Source organism: Coregonus clupeaformis, chromosome 16, assembly GCF_020615455.1.
Source record: "Coregonus clupeaformis isolate EN_2021a chromosome 16, ASM2061545v1, whole genome shotgun sequence".
In the NCBI taxonomy this organism is placed as follows: Eukaryota; Metazoa; Chordata; class Actinopteri; order Salmoniformes; family Salmonidae; genus Coregonus; species Coregonus clupeaformis.
Genome location: NC_059207.1, coordinates 15,103,045 through 15,125,039, shown reverse-complemented (window position 1 = coordinate 15,125,039; position 21,995 = coordinate 15,103,045). Strand labels below are relative to the sequence as shown.

The 21,995-nt window shown below is 47.1% G+C and overlaps 1 protein-coding gene across 5 annotated transcripts in view; it reads left to right on the top strand.

Annotated features, from left to right (window-relative positions):
* Positions 1 to 21,995, top strand: part of LOC121584492 (myocyte-specific enhancer factor 2C) — a 103,963-nt gene that overhangs the window by 69,588 nt on the left and 12,380 nt on the right. For 3 of the 5 annotated variants that reach the window (XM_041900386.2, XM_041900385.2, XM_041900388.2), the window contains exons 4-6: positions 11,162 to 11,305; positions 15,184 to 15,361; positions 16,158 to 16,205. In XM_041900386.2, coding sequence (XP_041756320.1) covers positions 11,162 to 11,305; positions 15,184 to 15,361; positions 16,158 to 16,205 — 370 coding nt within the window. The remainder of the gene's footprint in view (positions 1 to 11,161; positions 11,306 to 15,183; positions 15,362 to 16,157; positions 16,206 to 21,995) is intronic. The other 2 variants (XM_041900389.2, XM_041900387.2) reach the window with 1 other exon arrangement.

Below are 21,995 nucleotides of genomic sequence, written 5' to 3'. Positions count from 1 at the left end.
TTTTATAGAACTAAAATTCCACACTAAGGCGCACAGAGACAATCCCATTAAATAATAGAAAAGGGTCTGTTATCCCCCCACCTTTGACCCTGTCTTTGACCCTGTTCCTCCTTGTTAGCCAAATAGCCAACTTTGCCTGAGAAAACAGAAAATTCAACAACACACATTTGGCCTTTTCCTTATTTGAATACCTGTACCCCATTATAAACATCCCGACAGTAAACTCCACCCCCAACCTCTTACAGACATTCCAACAGAGACATTAAAGGCATTAACCTGGCGCACACAGAAAACACATGATTCACAGTTTCACTCATGACACAGAAAGGACACCCCTGTCTGACTCCCGGTTCAACCCGTGCTAACCAGCTGTTAGTGGTCAGGGCTCCATGTAGAACCCTCCACTGGAGGTCCCCTGACCTCTGTGGTACTGGGAGTTTGTAGAGCCCCCTCCATCTAAAACCCACCATACTCTCCGCCCCACATACTCCCTGCCACTGATGTGCCTTCACTCCTGTTAGGCTCCTAATGTTCCGTACCTTAATACAGAGGTTGTAGAGGGCTTTACCTCCCACCCCTTCAAACTCCCCCAGGCTCAGAGTGTTAAAATCTAACAAGTCCTCCAGACCCCCTTGCCAGTCCCCAGTCTCTGCCGTCAAGTGCAGTGGCGGAAACATTGGTGGCCCCTCCCCCTTTGGCCGCTCAAACACCCCCTTTACTGGCTCAGACAGAGTCTCCTGGACTTCCCCCAGGAATCTATCCAGCAGCCTAAGAGATGTTAGTCATGTTTGTTGTGCTAGGACTTCTGGGGTTTTCCACCCATCCTCTCCCAGCAGTCGCAGGTCACCCAGCCTTAGTAATCCCGCTGCCATCAGTCAACTTTTCAGGTTGGCCGACTGAACCGATCTCAAAAGGATGGCTGGGTTGTGGAAGATAGGCCCCTCCCACACCCGCAGCCCAGGCTCCACACCCCCTTCTCGTGTGGGCCTTAGTAGCTGCCAGGCCCTCAGTACCGCAGAGTAAAAATCAGAGAGACCTGCTGTACTCAGCCCCTCCAGCCTCATGAGGAATAGCTGATGTTCCACCAGACCCTGTCCTCCTTCATTTACGGACATATACAACACTGCCGCCCTCAGCCGGTGATGGCCCGACCAGAAAAAATCCACCAGCTTGCGTTGCAGGTCTGCGAGCAGCCCGGCGGGGGGGTTGAGGACAGCCAGTTTATGCCACAGGGAAGATGCCAACAGATTGTTGATTATCAGCACCCTCCCTCTATATGACACTTGGGACAGGAGCCACCTCCACCTTGCCAGTCTTGACTCCACTGCCTGTGACAGCCCCTCCCAGTTCTTCCTGACCCACCTCTACGAGCCCAGGTACACCCCCAAAATGTTAAGCCCTTCACAACCCCACTGCAAACCCCCTGGAAGCAGAAGAGGGGCCCTATCCCCCCATGCCCCACATAACAGAGCTTTGTTCTTGCCCCAGTTTACCATAGCTGACTAAGCTCCCTCGTACACCTTCAGACTATCTCTAGTGCCTGCATATCCTGACCATCCCTGACCATCACAGAAACGTAATCTGCATACGCTGACACTGCTATGCCTGTCCAGCACACTCCCTGCAGTCTCCTGCGTAGCTCAATGGCTAGTGTATATACAGTGAGGGAAAAATGTATTTGATCCCCTGCTGATTTTGTACGTTTGCCCACTGACAAAGAAATGATCAGTCTATAATTTCAATGGTAGGTTTATTTGAACAGTGAGAGACAGAATAACAAAAAAAATCCAGAAAAACGCATGTCAAAAATGTTATAAATTGATTTGCATTTTAATGAGGGAAATAAGTATTTGACCCCCTCTCAATTAGAAAGATTTCTGGCTCCCAGGTGTCTTTTATACAGGTAACGAGCTGAGATTAGGAGCACACTCTTAAAGGGAGTGCTCCTAATCTCAGTTTGTTACCTGTATAAAAGACACCTGTCCACAGAAGCAATCAATCAATCAGATTCCAAACTCTCCACCATGGCCAAGACCAAAGAGCTCTCCAAGGATGTCAGGGACAAGATTGTAGACCTACACAAGGCTGGAATGGGCTACAAGACCATCGCCAAGCAGCTTGGTGAGAAGGTGACAACAGTTGGTGCGATTATTCGCAAATGGAAGAAACACAAAATAACTGTCAATCTCCCTCGGCCTGGGGCTCCATGCAAGATCTCACCTCGTGGAGTTGCAATGATCATGAGAATGGTGAGGAATCAGCCCAGAACTACACGGGAGGATCTTGTCAATGATCTCAAGGCAGCTGGGACCATAGTCACCAAGAAAACAATTGGTAACACACTACGCCGTGAAGGACTGAAATCCTGCAGCGCCCGCAAGGTCCCCCTGCTCAAGAAAGCACATATACAGGCCCATCTGAAGTTTGCCAATGAACATCTGAATGATTCAGAGGAGAACTGGGTGAAAGTGTTGTGGTCAGATGAGACCAAAAATCGAGCTCTTTGGCATCAACTCAACTCGCTGTGTTTGGAGGAGGAGGAATGCTGCCTATGACCCCAAGAACACCATCCCCACCGTCAAACATGGAGGTGGAAACATTATGCTTTGGGGGTGTTTTTCTGCTAAGGGGACAGGACAACTTCACTGCATCAAAGGGACGATGGACGGGGCCATGTACCGTCAAATCTTGGGTGAGAACCTCCTTCCCTCAGCCAGGGCATTGAAAATGGGTTGTGGGTGGGTATTCCAGCATGACAATGACCCAAAACACACGGCCAAGGCAACAAAGGAGTGGCTCAAGAAGAAGCACATTAAGGTCCTGGAGTGGCCTAGCCAGTCTCCAGACCTTAATCCCATAGAAAATCTGTGGAGGGAGCTGAAGGTTCGAGTTGCCAAATGTCAGCCTCGAAACCTTAATGACTTGGAGAAGATCTGCAAAGAGGAGTGGAACAAAATCCCTCCTGAGATGTGTGCAAACCTGGTGGCCAACTACAAGAAACGTCTGACCTCTGTGATTGCCAACAAGGGTTTTGCCACCAAGTACTAAGTCATGTTTTGCAGAGGGGTCAAATACTTACGTATTTCCCTCCCTTTAAGAGTGTGCTCCTAATCTCAGCTCGTTACCTGTATAAAAGACACCTGGGAGCCAGAAATCTTTCTGATTGAGAGGGGGTCAAATACTTATTTCCCTCATTAAAATGCAAATCAATTTATAAAAATGTTCACATGCGTTATTCTGGATTTTTTTGTTGTTATTCTGTCTCTCACTGTTCAAATAAACCTACCATTAAAATTATAGACTGATCATGTCTTTGTCAGTGGGCAAACGTACAAAATCAGCAGGGGATCAAATACTTTTTTCCCTCACTGTAACTGCCCTGATAGAGGGCATCCTTGTCTAATGCCCCGCCTCACCCAGACTGGCCTACTGAGCCCCCCTCCCACCTTGACCATACATGATGCCCCAGCATACAACATCTTCACATAGGCCAAAAACCTTTCCCCAAACCCAAACACAGACATCACATTAAACAGATACTCATGGTCAACTCTATCAAAAGCCTTCTCTTGATCTAAATAGCCCAGTCCAAAGTTCACATTAGAACCTCTCGACAAGTCCAACATGTTCCTGATTAAGAACAAGTTGTCCGTGATTGAGTGTCCTGGTACGCAATATGTCTGGTCCTTGTGTACAATAGAGTCCAGATGGGACTTCAGTCTGTTAGCGAGGACCTTGGCAAATATATTGTAGTCCGCACAGAGCAATGCCACAGGCCTCAAGTTCTTAAGTTCACAAAAGTCCCCTATTTTGGGCAGGAGAGTCAGAGCCGCCCGACAGCAGCTTATCTGCAACTCTCCTACCCCGACGCACTCAAGCAACACGCAAAAGAAGTCCAGTCCAATTATTCCCCAGAATTTGTTATAAAACTCCACTGGGAGTCCATCGACCCCCGGTGCACGGCCGGGGGACATCTGGGTTACGGTCTCTGCCAGTTCATGGGACAACAGGGGAATGTCGATTTCATCCCTCTGTGCCAGAGAGAGCTTAGGGAGTTCTGCAAACAAAACCTGAGCACACATAGGATCCCACAGTTCTGCCCTATACAACTCAGTATAAAACTCCACAGTCCGCTCCCGCATCTCCCCCACCACAGAGGTCACCCGCCCATCCGAAAGCCATAGACAATGCATACCCTTGGCTTCACCACTCTGTCTTTCCAAACCAAAGAAGAAGGAGCTGGGAGCATCCATCTCCTTGAGCATGGAGAACCTAGCTCTTACAAGTGCTCCCTTTGCTTTAACTTGGAAGAAACTGCCCATATCCCTACGTAGTTCAGTTAAATTAGCCTGGAGGCCTACATTGCCTTGCCCCACCAGCTCTACCTCCATCTCACTAATACTACGCTCGAGTTCCCCCAATACTCTCCTAGCCTCTGAGGATGAGAGAGCTGTATACTGTTGACAGAAAAGCCGAATTTGGACTTTTCCCACATCCCACCATTGACTCAGAGACTCATACTCCTCTCTTCGCTGCCCCCACCTTTCCAAAAAGTCTGGAAACCTGAGCAAAAAGTAGCATCTTGTAAGAACTTTACATTCAACTTCGGATAGGATGCCTGCCGAGGCCCTGGTGAAATAGACAGCCGAGCCATGGTTATGTGATGATCCGAAAAACCCACCGGGAGAATGGTAGCGCCCAACAACCTATTGCTCTGATTCCTGGACATGTACAATCGATCAAGCCAGGCTGCACTCACCCTAGCCCCAAAGACCTTCACCCATGTATACTGTCTTGTGTTGGGATGTCTAGTTCTCCAAACATCCACTAGGTCAAACTGATTAATGATGTCTCTTAACACCCCCACTGAGCCTGAATGAGGCTCCTCCCCATTTGTGTCTTTCGTCAAATCCATCGTACAGTTCCAGTCCCCGCCGACCACCAGCGTCTCCTCAGGCGATACCTGTGAGAGTTCCTGTCTAAGACACCCAAATAGAAGCCCCCTCTCTCTCCCTGTGTTAGGCGCATACACATTTATAAAGACAAAACCCCTGTTGTTAATTTCTGCTTTTACTACAAGCAGACTACCCCTACACACCTCTTTTGAGGAGCAACTTTTTACAGACTGACCCGGTACAAAAAGGACTGCCACCCCTGCACTAACATTTTCGTTTTACATATTCATCCAACACACTCCTCTTTCCCGCATCTCTGGCGCCATTAATATTAAGTGAGCCTACCCAAAGAGTCTCCATAAGAAGTGGGAGAAAAACCAGCAAAGAACGAGACCAATAGCAAAGCTCAAAAAGCCCCAGTGCCAGAAAGAAAACTTTAATCTAAACAGTGTCTGAAGGTAGACCTTTACGCACGGTTGTGACCCACTTCCTCCACCTAAACCGTTTCCTTGGTGAGAGGACACCATGCCCCTCATTTTTCATAGCATGTTGTACTGATCATACAAACATTCCCGGATCGCAAAAAAAAGCCTCAAGATTGACTTTTTTCCACATAGTCTCATTCAGGAACCTTGACAGTTCCCTCACCATGTACTTTGACCCCTCTGACTCACTGGCTGTCAGCTCTGGACCCATTGAGAGAGAGAGAGAGAGAGAGAGAGAGAGAGAGAGAGAGAGAGAGAGAGAGAGAGAGAGAGAGAGAGAGAGAGAGAGAGAGAGAGAGAGAGAGAGAGAGAGAGAGAGAGAGAGAGAGAGAGAGAGAGAGAGAGAGAGAGAGCATGGGTGCAAGTTGGTCAGGATGGCAGAGTGCCCAACAGACAGACCCTGGTATGGCATGGGCTGTCCATACTGGACCTCTTCATGCTGCCTCAAATATATACCCAAATAGCCTCCAGTTAGTATAACCCCTGAAATACCCTCCAGTTATTTTAACCCCTGAAATACCCTCCAGTTAGTATAACCCCTGAAATACCCTCCCGTTATTATAACCCCTGAAGTACCCTCCAGTTAGTATAACCCCTGAAATACCCTCCAGTTAGTATAACCCCTGAAATACCCTCCAGTTAGTTTAACCCCCTAAACACCCTCCAGATAATATAACTCCTGAAATACCCTCCAGTTAGTATAACCCCTGATTTAGACTCCAGTTATTTTAACCCCTGAAATACCCTCCAGTTAGTATAACCCCCGAAACACCCTCCAGTTAATATAACCCCTGAAATACCCTCCAGTTAGTATAACCCCTGAAATAGCCTCCCAAAATCACCCTGATAATAAAGTAGCATGTTCACAGAAATATTGTTATGCATTACATACTGTAAGTGTGCATTGCATTCACGGTTATGAAATGCACCTTTAAATTGCCACTGACGTTGCACTTTGATCTGCAATGTAAAGCCTATTGTAAAAGCATATACTCCCAGCCTAACTCAGCCAAGCTGAGTGTGGGTTTGGGTGTGAAGGGTACTGATGAGGAGGGTATGTAGGACACAGTGTCTACACTCCTTGTGCTGCACAGGCCCTCTGACAGGCTGAGCCAGGAGGGAACATCATGAGGATGGAGTTTAATTAGGAGCAAGCCTCCAAAGGGGCCAGAGAGAGAGAGAGAGAGAGAGAGAGAGAGAGAGAGAGAGAGAGAGAGAGAGAGAGAGATCGGGAGACAGAGCCAAGCAGCCTATGCAGTCCTCTTTCTCTCTCTCTCTTTCTCTCTCTCTCTTTCTCGCTCTGTCTCACTCTCTCTCTCTCTCTTGCTCCCTCACAGTATCTCAATCTTTCCTTCTTTGTCTTGCTTCCGCTGTTTTACATATCTATCTATCTATCTATCTATCTATCTATCTATCTATCTATCTATCTATCTATCTATCTATCTATCTATCTATCTATCTATCTATCTATCTATCTATCTATCTATCTATCTATCTATCTATCTATCTATCTATCTATCTATCTATCTATCTATCTATCTATCTATCTATCTATCTATCTATCTATCTATCTATCTATCTATCTATCTATCTATCTATCTATCTATCTATCTATCTATCTATCTATCTATCTATCTATCTATCTATCTATCTATCTATCTATCTATCTATCTATCTATCTATCTATCTATCTATCTATCTATCTATCTATCTATCTATCTATCTATCTATCTATCTATCTATCTATCTATCTATCTATCTATCTATCTCTCTCTCACTTCAAAGTGTGTCCAGTATAGCCCATGTTCTGCTTTGTTAGATTGATCTCCCCTCATCAATAAAGCTTTGGACTGTGGATCATGGAGCTTAGATCTCCTACATCTATTAAGATGTCAGCATAGAAAATGTACTTTCTGTTTGCTTGATCTTCATACAGAGGCGCTTTTTTCATAATTATTATTTTTAGGTAGACATACTGGAAACATTTGATGTAATTGAGAATATGTGGGAATAAAACTGCATAGATTTGAGCGCTTGACGTGATAACTGTTTTATCAGCATGTTTGCATTATCTGCATATCCCCCAGAGTTCTTTTTTCCCCCCTGCCATTTCCTGTCATGGTGAATTCATCTTTCTTTTTATGTCAACTATGATACATTTTATATTTGTATGTTTTCTATCATATTGAAAGACTGGCCAGTGATGTCTAACTTTAGACATGATGTCAGTGGATCTAAAACACCAGGCCATGATTGGAGTAGCAGTGGGTGATAGAGGGTAAGAGAGGCAGGGAACTAAGAAGAGAGCAATGAGGCAGAACAACAGAGAGGAAGAGGGGGAAGCAGGGAGTGGCGACACTAGCAGAGAGAGAGAGAGGGCCTTCTATGGCCATGACACTGTTGCTTGGCCTCTGATTGGCTGCTGGGCAGGGTGGCAGCGTTTGGCAACAGGTGTGATGTCCCTGACAGGTGGGCATGTCTGGGATGAGTGGCATAGTAACCTCGCGCCACGTCCTAAAACTGCTGAGCCCTGGCGGAAAACTAAGCCAGGGCCACATGCCTCAATGTCATATAACGCTCCCGCCCTCCATCCCACTGCCTCATCAACACCCCAGGCAGGCCCACTGCCTCATCAACACCCCAGGCTGGCCCACTGCCTCATCAACACCCCAGGCTGGCCCACTGCCCCATCTCAGTTACCCCACATGGGTTTACATACCATACGAAATGTAACATATCATTCTAATTTGAGTGGCAAATTTACATTTACTATGTTACATCTAGTCTATGAGACCAGGCTGAAAATACCAGATTATGTCGATAAAAGGCCTATACTTCAGTTGATGTCAGTTTGATAGTAATACTACACTACTGTACTACACCAAGACCAGAGCAAAGTACCCAAATATTTGACAAAGTGTTGAAACGCAGAGCCTCTGCCAAAAAGCGAGTGATGATATTGGACCCATGGAAATCTTTTGTTATTTTGTCTTATCACGCCCTGATAGAGAGGTCTTCAAAATGTCAGATCTCCTGCGTTGTCTCGTTGATTTGTTCGTTGTGATTTCCTGAACACTGTCAAAGATGTAAGAGACGTTACAAACTTCAAATCCGTTTCCAACCTGGAGGCAGAGAGAGAGAGAGAGAGAGAGAGAGAGAGAGAGAGAGAGAGAGAGAGAGAGAGAGAGAGAGAGAGAGAGAGAGAGAGAGAGAGAGAGAGAGAGAGAGAGAGAGAGAGAGAGAGAGAGAGAGAGAGAGAGAGAGAGAGAGAGAGAGAGTGTGAGAGAGAGAGAGAGAGAGAGAGTGTGAGAGAGAGAGAGAGGTATCGCACAGAGAGAGAGGAATCTCACCACGAGACGCCTCCGGCATCAAACAGCCATCATACAGCCCTCAGTTCACTAAAACCACACTTTAAAAAGAGCTTTGTTCTCCTGACATCAGCAATGACTGGAGTGTCATTTGTTTTGTAAACAGACGGATCACTCTCAGTAACTTCTATCACTTTACAGTAGTGCTCTGCTAACGGTGACAAGCAGTGTCACACAAATGAAGAGAATCAGACAGAGTGAGATGATCTCAGCATCTCTCTCTCCCATTTTCTCACTGTCTCTATTTGTCTCTAGCACTGAGATACACACACACACAGGATCCCCATCAAATCGAGGCTGTGTTAAAGTAAATGTAATTATAGCGGTGGGTGTGATAGGGAGGCCCAGATGAAGGCAGCGGGGCACAGTGTGAGGTATCATCGTCTGCGCAGACAGGAGCAGGGCTGTGATATTCCTCCTGTACACTCATCTCCTTTTATTAAAGCCAGACACCGTGGAGGGGAGAGAGGGAGGGAGGTTCAGGAGGGGAGGGGGAAGGAGGGAGAGAGGGAGGGAGGTTCAGGAGGGGAGGGGGAAGGAGGGAGAGAGGGAGGGAGGTTCAGGAGGGGAGGGGGAAGGAGGGAGAGAGGGAGGGAGGGAGGTTCAGGAGGGGAGGGGGAAGGAGGGAGGGTCAGTCTTTGATGGAAGCTCGCTACTACACCATTTATTTCACTACTTCACTCACTGTAAATCCAGTGTAAACAATACGGGACATATCGCTGCACTAAACACTGCAGTGTGTGCACACACTCCCACAGATACACACACACACCTTTTTACATATCTAAACACACTCAAACCAAAACACACATACACAAAACCAACACTTTAAGAAAAACAATGTTATATAGAATTGATTCCTGTATCACCACCACTTTAGTGAGATACGGTGTCTTTATCTAACAGGGAAAGAAAAAAAGAAAAGCTGATCTCTTCCCTCTCTCCTCCTCCGGGGACAGAGAGAGAGAGAGAGAGAGAGAGAGAGAGAGAGAGAGAGAGAGAGAGAGAGAGAGAGAGAGAGAGAGAGAGAGAGAGAGAGAGAGAGAGAGAGAGAGAGAGAGACAGATAGAGGTCTGTGCTGTGAACAGAAACAGGAGCAGGTGGCCATCAGGTGGCCGATAGAGAAACTGCTACCTGTATGCACAATCTGTCACTACCACAGACCTGCCCCACATACAAACATACACGACAGAAATATGTTTTATTTCCATGTTCATGACTGTCTGTGTCTCAGTCTGTGTAATTACGATGTTGAACGTCCCTATGGCGCCTCATTTCAGAGAGGAGTCTGAGGACTTTGTCTTGCTAGTGAATGTTATTAAATTATATATGTCCTCTTTAGTGTTTAGCTAAAAACATTTTTTACAGGCACACCACTGTGTCCCCATCCCACCCCACTCCATCCCATCCCACCCCACTCCATCCCATCCCATCCCACCCCACTCCATCCCACCCCACTCCATCCCACTCCATCCCACCCCACTCCATCCCATCCCACCCCACTCCATCCCATCCCATCCCACCCCACTCCATCCCACTCCATCCCACCCCACTCCATCCCATCCCACCCCACTCCATCCCATCCCATTCCACCCCACTCCATCCCACCCCACTCCATCCCATCCCACCCCACTCCATCCCATCCCATCCCATCCCACCCCACTCCATCCCATCCCTCCATCCCATCCCACCCCACTCCATCCCATCCCATCCCATCCCATCCCATCCCATCCCACCCCACCCCACTCCATCCCATCCCACCCGACCCCACTCCATCCCATCCCATCCCATCCCATCCCACCCCACTCCATCCCATCCCATCCCACCCCACTCCATCCCACTCCATCCCATCCCACCCCACTCCATCCCCTCCCACTCCATCCCACCCTACACCATCCCACCCCACCCCACTCCATCCCATCCCACTCCATCCCACTCCATCCCATCCCATCCCATCCCATCCCACTCCATCCCATCCCTACCCACTCCATCCCACCCCATCCCATCCCACCCCACTCCATCTCATCCCATCCCACAAACACACACACACACTGTTATATCTCTCATTCATTCATTGGCTCAGTTGAGTGCTTTCTCCGGACCCATTCTAGCAGGAACCAACCCACATCTCCTCTCCTCTCCTCTCCTCTCCTCTCCTCTCCTCTCCTCTCCTCTCCTCTCCTCTCCTCTCCTCTCCTCTCCTCTCTCCTCTCCTCTCTCTCCTCCTCTCCTCTCCCTCTCCTCTCCTCTCCTCTCCTCTCCTCTCCCTCCTCTCCTCTCCTCTCCTCTCCTCTCCTCTCCTCTCCTCTCCTCTCCTCTCCTCTCCTCTCCCTCTCCTCTCCTCTCCCCTTCCCGCCTCTCCTCTGAGTCCTGTTCCCCCCTTCAACTATGTGTGTGACTACTCTGTTTGCAGACGTTGAGAAAGAAGGGCCTAAATGGCTGTGACAGCCCTGACCCTGACGCAGACGACTCCGTCGGCCACAGCCCCGAGTCTGAGGAAAAGTACAGGAAAATAAACGAAGACATTGATCTGATGATCAGCAGACAGAGACTGTGTGTAAGTACAACACTTCCTGGGCCTTCCTCTCACCCTTCTCTCTCCTCTCTCTCTCTTTCTCTTTCTTTTCTTTCTGTCTCTCTTTTTCCTTCCGTCCGTCTGCTGTCCATTCTGTGGGTTTTTTGGTGGGACCCGGCATGCGTTGAACAAGAAGGAGAACAAAGGTGGTGAGAGCCCGGAGCTCGAGTCTGTTCTCACCCTCACCCTGCGCACTGAGGAGAAATACAAACAGATAAACGAGGAGTTTGATTGTATGATTAAAACTCATAAGATAACTGTAAGTACTGGACTTGCACAGCGTGCAGTCTCAGTTAGCTCTAACAGACGCTGAGTAACAGGCATCCAAAATAACCTGTCTAGTTACCAGCATTTTGTGGCACTGCACTGGAGGTCTGGAGAAAAAACACTTTTTTGTCATTTACAGCATGTTTAGCCATAGTATTAGTGCAGAGCAGTCAGGTGAAAGTCTGTGCTTTTGTACATATTTTAGTGATTGGAAGATGTTATTTACTGGTGTATTCATAGGAGCTAACCTATCTAAGCGGAATTACCTTAGTGCGTGCTTCGCCCCTCACACTCTTTAACCTCTGGCTCCCTCTGTGACATCACACCTCTAATCCGTTACCCATGATCCTTTGCCTGGCTCTCAGGGGAGGTGTGGTCTGCATGCGCTTCCCCTTCTCCTGTGCCCACGCACACAGCTCAGACACCCGAAACAACAAAGGGACAGATGCTAAGACTCGAAAACACAGGCACACACGCATACACACACATACACACACACATCACAGGAGGTTGGTGGCACCTTAATTGGGAAGGACTGGCTCATGGTAATAGCTGGAGTGGAATAATGGAATGGTATCAAACACATGGTTTCCGTGTGTTTGATGCCGTTCCATTAGCTCTGTTCCGGCCATTATTATGAGCCGTCCTCCCCTCAGCAGCCTCCACTGACACACCTACACACAAATTCACACCCTAATGTAGCCCTCATTACATAAATGATGATAAAACATTAAATCAATGCCCTACCTGCTCTCCTCGGCCTGCCACACTGTAATAATGAAGCTGATGAAAATCACATCTAATCAGAAGCAATGTGTTACCTCTCTGTCATTCAAGGACCACTTAGTTGTTACTGTAGAGATGGATCGATGTCAACCACAAGACTTCAACTGCACAGAGTAATCAAAGGTCTCAGCAGTCGGTCCATCTTAAACAACCACTAAATGAGTGCCACTCTCAATGGAAGCAGAGTGTGCTCCACGCTCCTTACAAAAGCCCATATTGGAATGGTTATCATTATAGCCATGGAGAAGGCGATAATTCCACAGTAGATCATTTAAAGGGAAGCACAGTAGAGTACAGTAGAGGGGGTGGAGGGGGATTGTGGTTAGAAGCTGGGGTGGGGTGGGGGTGTTGGTGTGCCAGGGTGGGGTTGGGGTTGGGGATTGGGTGGGGGAGTGCTGGCGGTGAGGGTGACTCTGCACACAACAAGTGGTAGTTCAATGTGTGGCCATGGCGTCTGCCATACACAGGGCCTCTGGGTTGCAGGGGACTGGGGGAGGAGGAGGGAAAACAGGAAGGATGGCACCACTCAAATGACAGCTTGCAGAGAGGGACCACCGCACGCACACACACACACACAAACGCACACACGCACATACACACACACACACACACACACGCACACGCGCACACACGCACATACACACATACACACACACGCACATACACACACACACACACATACACACACACACACACACATACACATACACACACACACACACGCACACACACACACACACACACGCACACACACGCACACACGAACATACACACACACACACACACACACACACACACACACACACACACACACACACACACACACACACACACACACACACACACACACACACACACACACACACACACACACTGGCCTCCAAGCTTACTCAACCACAAAGCCAACGAGCTGGAGGAGTGGAACAAAGGTTCTAAGATGGGCTACTAAAGAAAGCAACCAGACAATCATGACTGCTGGCTAACTCACGCCTGCATATGGCTTCAGCAAAAGCAAAAGAAAGTGACAGAGAGAGGGAGAAACAGCAATGAAAAAGTCTAACCTTTTGTACCAAAAACAATGATATTTGCGTAGCTAAAAGGTCAAAGTTAGAAGGGAGAGAAAATTGAAGAAGAAGATGAGGCAGGCTCATATCTGACTTCTCCCAGCTGATGTTCTCACTGATGAGCCCTTCCTTGGCCCTGGGACACATGGATACAATTAGGGCTCTATTTTCTACTTCCTTAAGCTAACATCCAGGAGCGACCACTTCCAGGGCACTCCCAAGGTTAAGCCTTATGGTGGAGTGACACAATAAACATGACAAATCATTGGCTTGGGACCCAGCGGCCTAGCTAGCAACCAACCTCCTCCACATGCTGCTAGTCTTACCTGACACTTAAAAAACACTTGATCTAAACTCTACATGACAGACACATACTGTCCCTATAGGAAAAATCTTATAATGGTGTTTTATAATATATTTAATACTACATTTACAAAAATGATATATAGAATTCCAACATCTTGCTCCACAACATTAAGCTCATTCAGAACAAATATATTTGTTGTGGATGCGATCTGCTTAAGCATGGCTGTGTGTGGTAACCCAGAATGCCTTTTCTTTCCTATCTGCTTCCCTAAGTGTTCTGTTTATGGGAATGAGACTGCTGTGACCACACAGTGAAAAGATGTTGTTGTGTTTTGTGAGATTGCTTTGTTATTTTCACTGAAAGTTGGCTAAGTTAGGATGTCACCCTGTTAATCAAAGGCTGAAACAGCCACAGAGTCACAGATGGGGACAAAGATAGACAAGTATAATCATTTACATTTTAGTCATTTAGCAGACGCTCTTATCCAGAGCGACTTACAGTTAGTGCATATATTATTTTTAATTTTTTTTCATACTGGCCCCCCGTGGGAAACGAACCCACAACCCTGGCGTTGCAAACACCATGATCTACCAACTGAGCTACATCCCTGCCGGCCATTCCCTCCCCTACCCTGGACGATGCTGAGCCAATTGTGCACCGCCCCATGGGTCTCCTGGTCGTGGCCAGCTACGACAGAGCCTGGATTCAAACCAGGATCTCTAGTGGCACAGCTAGCACTGCGATGCAGTGCCTTAGACCACTGCGCCACTCGAAATTGTAAATGGTGGTTGACCCTTTAGAGATGCCACTGTGGGAAGAGACTGTCCACATTATACATACAGCTCTCAATCCTGGTTGACACGTGACAGTCGTTTTGAGTTGTGTGATATTATCTGGGTTTTGACCTCTTATTTTTCTCTCTTTTTCTATTGCTTTCTCTCTCTCTCTCTCTCTCTCTCTCTCTCTCTCTCTCTCTCTCTCTCTCTCTCTCTCTCTCTCTCTCTCTCTCTCTCTCTCTTTCTCTCTCTCTCTCTCTCTCTCTCTCTCTCTCTCTCTCTCTCTCTCTCTCTTTCTCTCTCTCTCTCTCTCTCTCTCTCTCGTCTCTCTCTCTCTTTCTCTCTCTCTGCTCTCTCTCTCTCTCTCTCTCTTTCTCTCTCTCTTTCTCTCTCTCTCTCTTTCTCTCTATTTATCTCTCTCTCTTTCACTCTCTCTATTTCTCTCTCTCTCTCTCTCTCTCTCTCTCTTTATCTCTCTCTCTATTTCTCTCTCTCTCTTTCTCTCTCTCTCTCTTTCTCTCTCTCTCTCTCTCTCTCTCTCTTTCTCTCTATTTATCTATCTCTCTTTCACTCTCTCTATTTCTCTCTCTCTCTTTCTCTCTATTTATCTCTCTCTCTGTGTTTAATCATATGTTCTTGATCTTTTTTTCTCTCTCTCAGCAGGGTGTGCCCTCCTCCAACTACGAGATGCCGGTGTCCATCCCTGTTAGCAACCAGAACAGTCTCATCTACAGCCACCCAGGAGGTTCCCTAGGCAACCACAACCTGCTGCCCCTGGCACACCACATGCAGAGGAACAGCATGTCCCCCAGTGTCACACATAGACCTCCCAGTGCAGGTAATATATGCATAACCTCTCTCACACACACACACACACACACAAATACACAAAAAGAAGCCACCCATAACCCTTCAGTGGAAAGCACAGGGGAAATAAGGTCAGCTCTACAGCCTGATGTTTTATTTAAAGAAAGGTGGCTCAATATGACATTCAAACCAAGTCAGCAGTCCTCTCCATTTAGTGTGAAGCGCTATCCTGGGGATGTCTGGTCCTATGTATAGGTATTGAGTTGCTGGTGACATAAGCACATGAGGCCTGTCGGTTTGTTATTGTTGTCTGAAGGCTGTATTTTGTCCCGCTGGGCAGTAGCCTTCTGCCCACACCCCCACCCTATCATTAGGCCTGGATGCACCGAGCGCAAACTAAATATGAGTTTTGGCTCTAACGCCACCACACTGTCCGCACACGCTCACGGCCCTCCTACTCCTCCAACTCACACAAGTCATTTTTCTTGGACGCTGACATCCAGTATCCGCTCGCAGTGTCCGCTTGCCTAGAACGTATGGTTTGTAGGAAAGCAGTGCTGTTCGGGTTTACACACACACACACACACACACACACACACACACACACACACACACACACACACACATAGAGGTAGACACACATCAACCCTGGCACAAAATAAGGAAGGATGGTAGTTAAAGTAAGTTAGTCAGAGCTGCTGAAAGGCGAGAGAGGAGGAGGGAGCTGATGGGGATGTGGATGGATGTGGGCGTGAAGGAGGGAGGTCTCTCATCTAAAGGTTTCCTTCTCTTTTCTCTTTTTCTCTCCTCCCCCTTTCATCTTTCAGGTGGCCTCATGGGTGCTGACCTCACCACTGGCGCGGGCACCAGTGCTGGTAAGGATGGCATCTTCCTTCTCACACAGACACACACGCATACACACAGGGCACCCACTCTCCCACCCAGGCAATAAAACGCATGACTAATAGTAATCCAAACCCAAGTGGAGTTGCTGTCTATGACGTGTTGATTTTAGTGGTCTTGGAGTTCCTCAGGGAATGTTTGTCCAGTACTGGGTCCGTGGCACATCCTGGTCTCGGCTCAGAAATTCTCTAACAACTGGAAAAAGGAATAAAAATTATATTAGAGTGTGTAGGAAGATATTCAATCACGGAAGGGAAGGTCCTGTGTGTTTTAGGACCTTAGGGATCGGAGGTGTTATATATGGATTTGTATTTCTCTTTCTGTTGTTCACTCGCTCTCTTTCTCTCTTTCTTTCTCTCTCTCTTTCTCACTCTAACTCTCTCTCTTTCTCTCTCTTTCTTTCTTTCTTTCTTTCTTTCTTTCTTTCTTTCTTTCTTTCTTTCTCTCTCTCTCTCTCTCTCTCTCTCTCTCTCTCTCTGAGTGTGTGTGTGTGTGTGTGTGTGTGTGTGTGTGTGTGTGTGTGTGTGTGTGTGTGTGTGTGTGTGTGTGTGTGTGTGTGTGTGTGTGTGTGTGTGTGTGTGTGTGCGTGCCATGTCTTAATGAGCCGAGCAGTATCACACTGCCTTTAACCACTGTTTATTTCCTCTACCTCGTGGGCTTTGGTGTAAACTGCAAATTTTGTTTGGCTATTCAAACTCTTTCATAGGCTAACTACTGTCATATGTTTTGAGCAAAATAAATGTAACATTACCATACCATAATGTTATTGTGAAAAGTAAATTGGTCCGTGTGTACGTGTATGTCTGCATTTATTTGCAAGAGCTTGAATGGATTTACATGTTTGTGGGGTTATATGCGGCCATAATTTTGGCTTACAGTCAGCTAATAGGCAGTGTGAGGAGCTCTCAAGAATAGGGCACTAACAGAGGAAGAGACAGGGGGGAGTCTTAAACTGGGGCTGGGGGGTTAGTTTCTCGGTAAGGGGTGTGGGGAGGGGGGGTGGGCAGGGGAGCACAGCTGGGCAGCCCAGTCTGGCCCCCAGGGCTCCCTGATAGGGTTTAGAGACCGGTCCCTCTGTCTGACCCCTCACACACTCACTCGCATACACACACACACACATACACAACAGGGTCGTTTGTTGTGGCGTGTGTTCCATCGGCAGCCTGCTCTGCAGCGTACTTCAAATGTAGCCTTTGTGTCGCCACGGCGATGAACAGAGGCGCTCTGTGAGGACCCGGCGCGCCCGGCCGTGGTAAAAACACAACGTGGAGAGAGAATCATGTGGAACTTAAAAAGATTCCATTCAAGTCTCTCTTAAATCCTACAGCTGGGGGAAAACCCCATGATGAATATTCTGCCATGCAAGTTTGCAGTAGAGAAACAGGGAGAGACACAGATGGAAGCGTTCTCTGAAGCCAGTCATAGGTTTTAATGATGTTCTGGGTTCCCACTGGTAAAAAACTGGTTGAATCAACATTGTTTCCACGTCATTTCAACCCAAAAAATCTATGTGATGACGTTGAATCAACGTGGATAGCTCATTGGATTTGCAAAATGTCATCAACGTAAGGGCATTTCATTCATTTTTTCCACCTAGCTTTTAACCTAAATCCAATGAAATGGTGAATTGTTTTTGTTGATTTCACGTTGAATTCACGTTAGTTGACAACTCAACCTAATGTAAATCAAAACTAGACATTGAACTGATGTCTGTGCCCAGTGGGTTGTCTGTGACTCAATGTGAGGTGGCTGGCCACTGACGTAATTTTTTCACTTCTGCTTTGATAAGCTGTCTGTCAGTAGTGAGTGTTTCAGCCTGGTGTTCGCTACTACAGACATTTTATTTTCTTGTGAAATGTCCCTCGTCCTCAGACATACACACACACAGCCCCGTGTGCCACTCATGCCATGGCTGCCAGCATTGCTAGACATATTTGATTGATAAGTGACACATGACACAGTTTGATATTGGAAGGTCGAGTTGTCACGTCCTTGGTATATAACCGTTGTGGCAGGGCTGTGCGTGTCGTGTGTGCGTGTCATGTGTGTGTGTGCGCGTGTGTGTGTGGTTGTGTTTTCACATCTCTATGTGAGTGTGTCTTGTCTGTCAACCCCTTCCCTAGCTGGAAAGAGAGAGAGAGAGAGAGAGAGAGAGAGAGAGAGAGAGAGAGAGAGAGAGAGAGAGAGAGAGAGAGAGAGAGAGAGAGAGAGAGAGAGAGAGAGAGAGAGAGAGAGAGAGAGAGAGAGAGAGAGGAGAGAGAGGGGAGAGAGGGGAGAGAGAGAGAGAGGAGAGAGAGACCAGGCTGATGAAGGGTGTTTCAGTCCCAGCTTGTGAACACCTCTTACCTCTATTTGTTTTTATGTAGCTGTCAGCAGCATTCTGATCTCTGCTCTGCTGCCTGCTTGCTTCACTGTGTAGGAGAATTAACCAGCTCATGTCACCTCTCGCCTCAATCACTCACACATCTCCACAGGTCACACATACAAACACACACACACACACACACACACACACTAGACCCTGGAACAGCTCTATAGATGCATAGATCCACTCTGTCCTGTTTGCCCATCCCCTCCCCTGTTGAAAAGACCAGCATAGACCAGCATAGACCAGCATAGACCACCATAGACCAGCATAGGCTGGTCCAGCATAGCTGCTGGTTTTGCTGGTGGCCAGCCTTCGCTGTGTTTTCGTGGTGCCTTGGTTGTATTTTCGTGGTGCCTTGGTTGTGTTTTCGTGGTGCCTTAGTTGTGTTTTCGTGGTGCCTTGGTTGTGTTTTCGTGGTGCCTCGGCTGTGTTTTCGTGGTTCCTTGGTTGTGTTTTCGTGGTTCCTTGGTTGTGTTTTCGTGGTGCCTCGGTTGTGTTTTCGTGGTTCCTTGGTTGTGTTTTCATGGTTCCTTGGTTGTGTTTTCGTGGTGCCTTGGTTGTGTTTTCGTGGTGCCTTGGTTGTGTTTTCGTGGTGCCTTGGTTGTGTTTTCGTGGTTCCTTTGCCCTTTTCCGTGGTGACCAGCCTTCGCTGTGTTTTTGATGGTGACTAGCCTTCGCTGTGTTTTTGATGGTGACTAGCCTTCAAGTCACATCAAGTGAAGTTTAATTCCTATTGGAATCCAGCCAGGGTGGGGATATCCAACAATTGGAACTTTTCTTCTCCCACAATATGCATTCAGAATGACTGCCAGGGTTAGAAAGATTAATAAATGAGACTACCTCAACCATCTAAACTGGAACAATAATTTCAGTCCAACTAACAGATTGGATTAGTTTAGAAAAATGTATGTTACTTATCTTTGTGTAGCATAAGATTAATTAATCAATCTATGTACATGCAAAAACACAAGAAACTAAAAAGATATTGAAACAAACAATTCTAAAAATCAACTGCAATAGAGCATGCTGGGAAATATGATAATAATGGGCGTGGTCAGACCAGCTTGACCAGCTAGACCATGCTGGACCAGCATAGACCAGCATGGACCAGCTTGGTCACCAGCATACCAGTATCACCAGCCTAAACTGGTATGTGTCCAAAACACAGTGAAGGCTGGTCACCAGTTTCCAAAACACAGTAAAGAGTGATCACTTTTTTTTACTTTTTATTTTTTTACTCTTGATTTGATTTGAGCACCAGTGTCCAAAACACAGCAAGGGCTGGTAACCACCATGCTGGTCAGACCAGCTTGACCAGCTAGACCATGCTGGTCAGACCAGCTTGACCAGCATCCAACCAGCACCGACCAGCATAGACCAGCATGGACTAGCTTGAAATGAATGTAGGTCTATGCTGGTTTGCAGTGTCTTCCCAAACAAGAGCATTGAGACAAAGACACAAGATCTATTCTTACAAAAAAATTGCTAAATGGTGCCTGTATTTTTGTCCATAGCCTACATAGATACAGTGGAAGCTGTTAGTTAGTTAGTTAGTTAGCGTGACACCATACCCCTGTAGCTCAGTTGGTAGAGCATGGCGCTTGCAACGCCAGGGTTGTGGGTTTGTTTCCCACGGGGGGCCAGTATGAAAAAAATAAATGATGCACTCACTAACTGTAAGTCGCTCTGGATAAGAGCGTCTGCTAAATGACTAAAATGTAAAAATGTAATACCTCAGATGGTGGATTCAGATTTGAATGCACGTTAGGCCCAACCTCAACGGAAGAACCTGCATACGGAAAGTGGGACAGAGTTCACCCATTAGACCACAACAGGACAGTTAACAGTTAAATATACACAAGTTGAACCACACCAGCCATCTGTCTGTGTGTCTGTCTGTGTGTGAGGCCCAATAGGCACATCTTGCAGGTTTGCGAGGCAGCCAGTGTGTTAGCGTACAGTAACAGTTTGGCATCCCTCAGCCCAAGCAAGGCCCCAGGCCTAATCTACCTACAGAAATACCTTTATATCTTCACTTCAGATATTATATTGTTGTTTTTATACAGCACAGAGGCTGATTCTTACATGGGCAGCGACTGTTCATTTTGGTACTTCCTCAAAACGCTCGCTTCCAGTTTGACTGTCAGTGTCAGTGTCAGTGATGATCATGTCTCAGACTCACAGAGCTGCTATACAGTGGCATATTTGTAGTCAGATGCTAGCTACTGCATTAGCCTCTCTGTAGCCATGTTGCTAGTAGCTCTGGCCAAACCATGATATAATCCAAGTGTCCAGTTAAACTCAACCTAAGTCACTGGCAGCTTTAGAGAACCTTTGGCATCCTTATCACCTGTCCATTGCCTGCCTTAGATAATAAAGCCCATCTTCTGTGCTATAGCCAGTGTCTCTATTTTGAGTCAGAGCTGTTGTCCTAAAATGGCTGCCTGAAATCCCCTACTCACTTTACGCTCAGCCTGGCTGTACAGTAACATTACAAGTCTCTCTCTCTCGCTCTCTCTCTCTCTCTCTCTCTCTCTCTCTCATTCACCATTCCCAAGATCCCTCTGTCTCACAGAAATGTCAAGCTCTTGAACCGGATATGCCACTTCTAATCACACAACCAACAAACCTTACCTTCTCCATGGGCTTGGGTTTTTGAACATCTGTAGCTGTCTTAATTTTAAAAAATGTGTTGGTAAAGTTTGGACAGTCTCAGCTTTTCTACATGTAATTCTCTGATATTTTCTAGAACCTCTAGAACGGTTTTGATTCACTAAATGATCTGTGAGTACAGAGAGCCTCATTGAGATGGAGTGGCAAGTGTATTCTCATTCATGTCTCTCCACATGGGCCCACTCCACTGTACAATGGTCCAGCCAGGAGGATGAGAGAGAGGCAGGCAGAGCTGACGATGCAGCTGGATGGAGTGGCTCTAGGAGAGGCTCCCATACAAAACACACAGGTGCATCCATGCACATGCTCTGTGCACACGTACGCTGTCATGCACCGGCACAATACGTCATTCATCATATTGAAAGTCACACAACTTAGACAAATACTGTTTGACACACACTCTGACACTATACTATCACAATCTTACACATAGGTACTCAAGCATGCAGACATGCGCGCACACACCCACACACACTCACACGCACACACACACCCACACACACCCACACACCCACACACACCCACACGCACACACACACACACACTCACACGCACACACACACCCACACACACCCACACACCCACACGTACCCACACGCACACACACACACACACACACACACACACACACACACGCTCACACACTCACACACACACACGTTTTACTAATACTGTTAGACAGACACTTTTTCTTTTACCACTAGCTGTCGTTTTCTCTTCA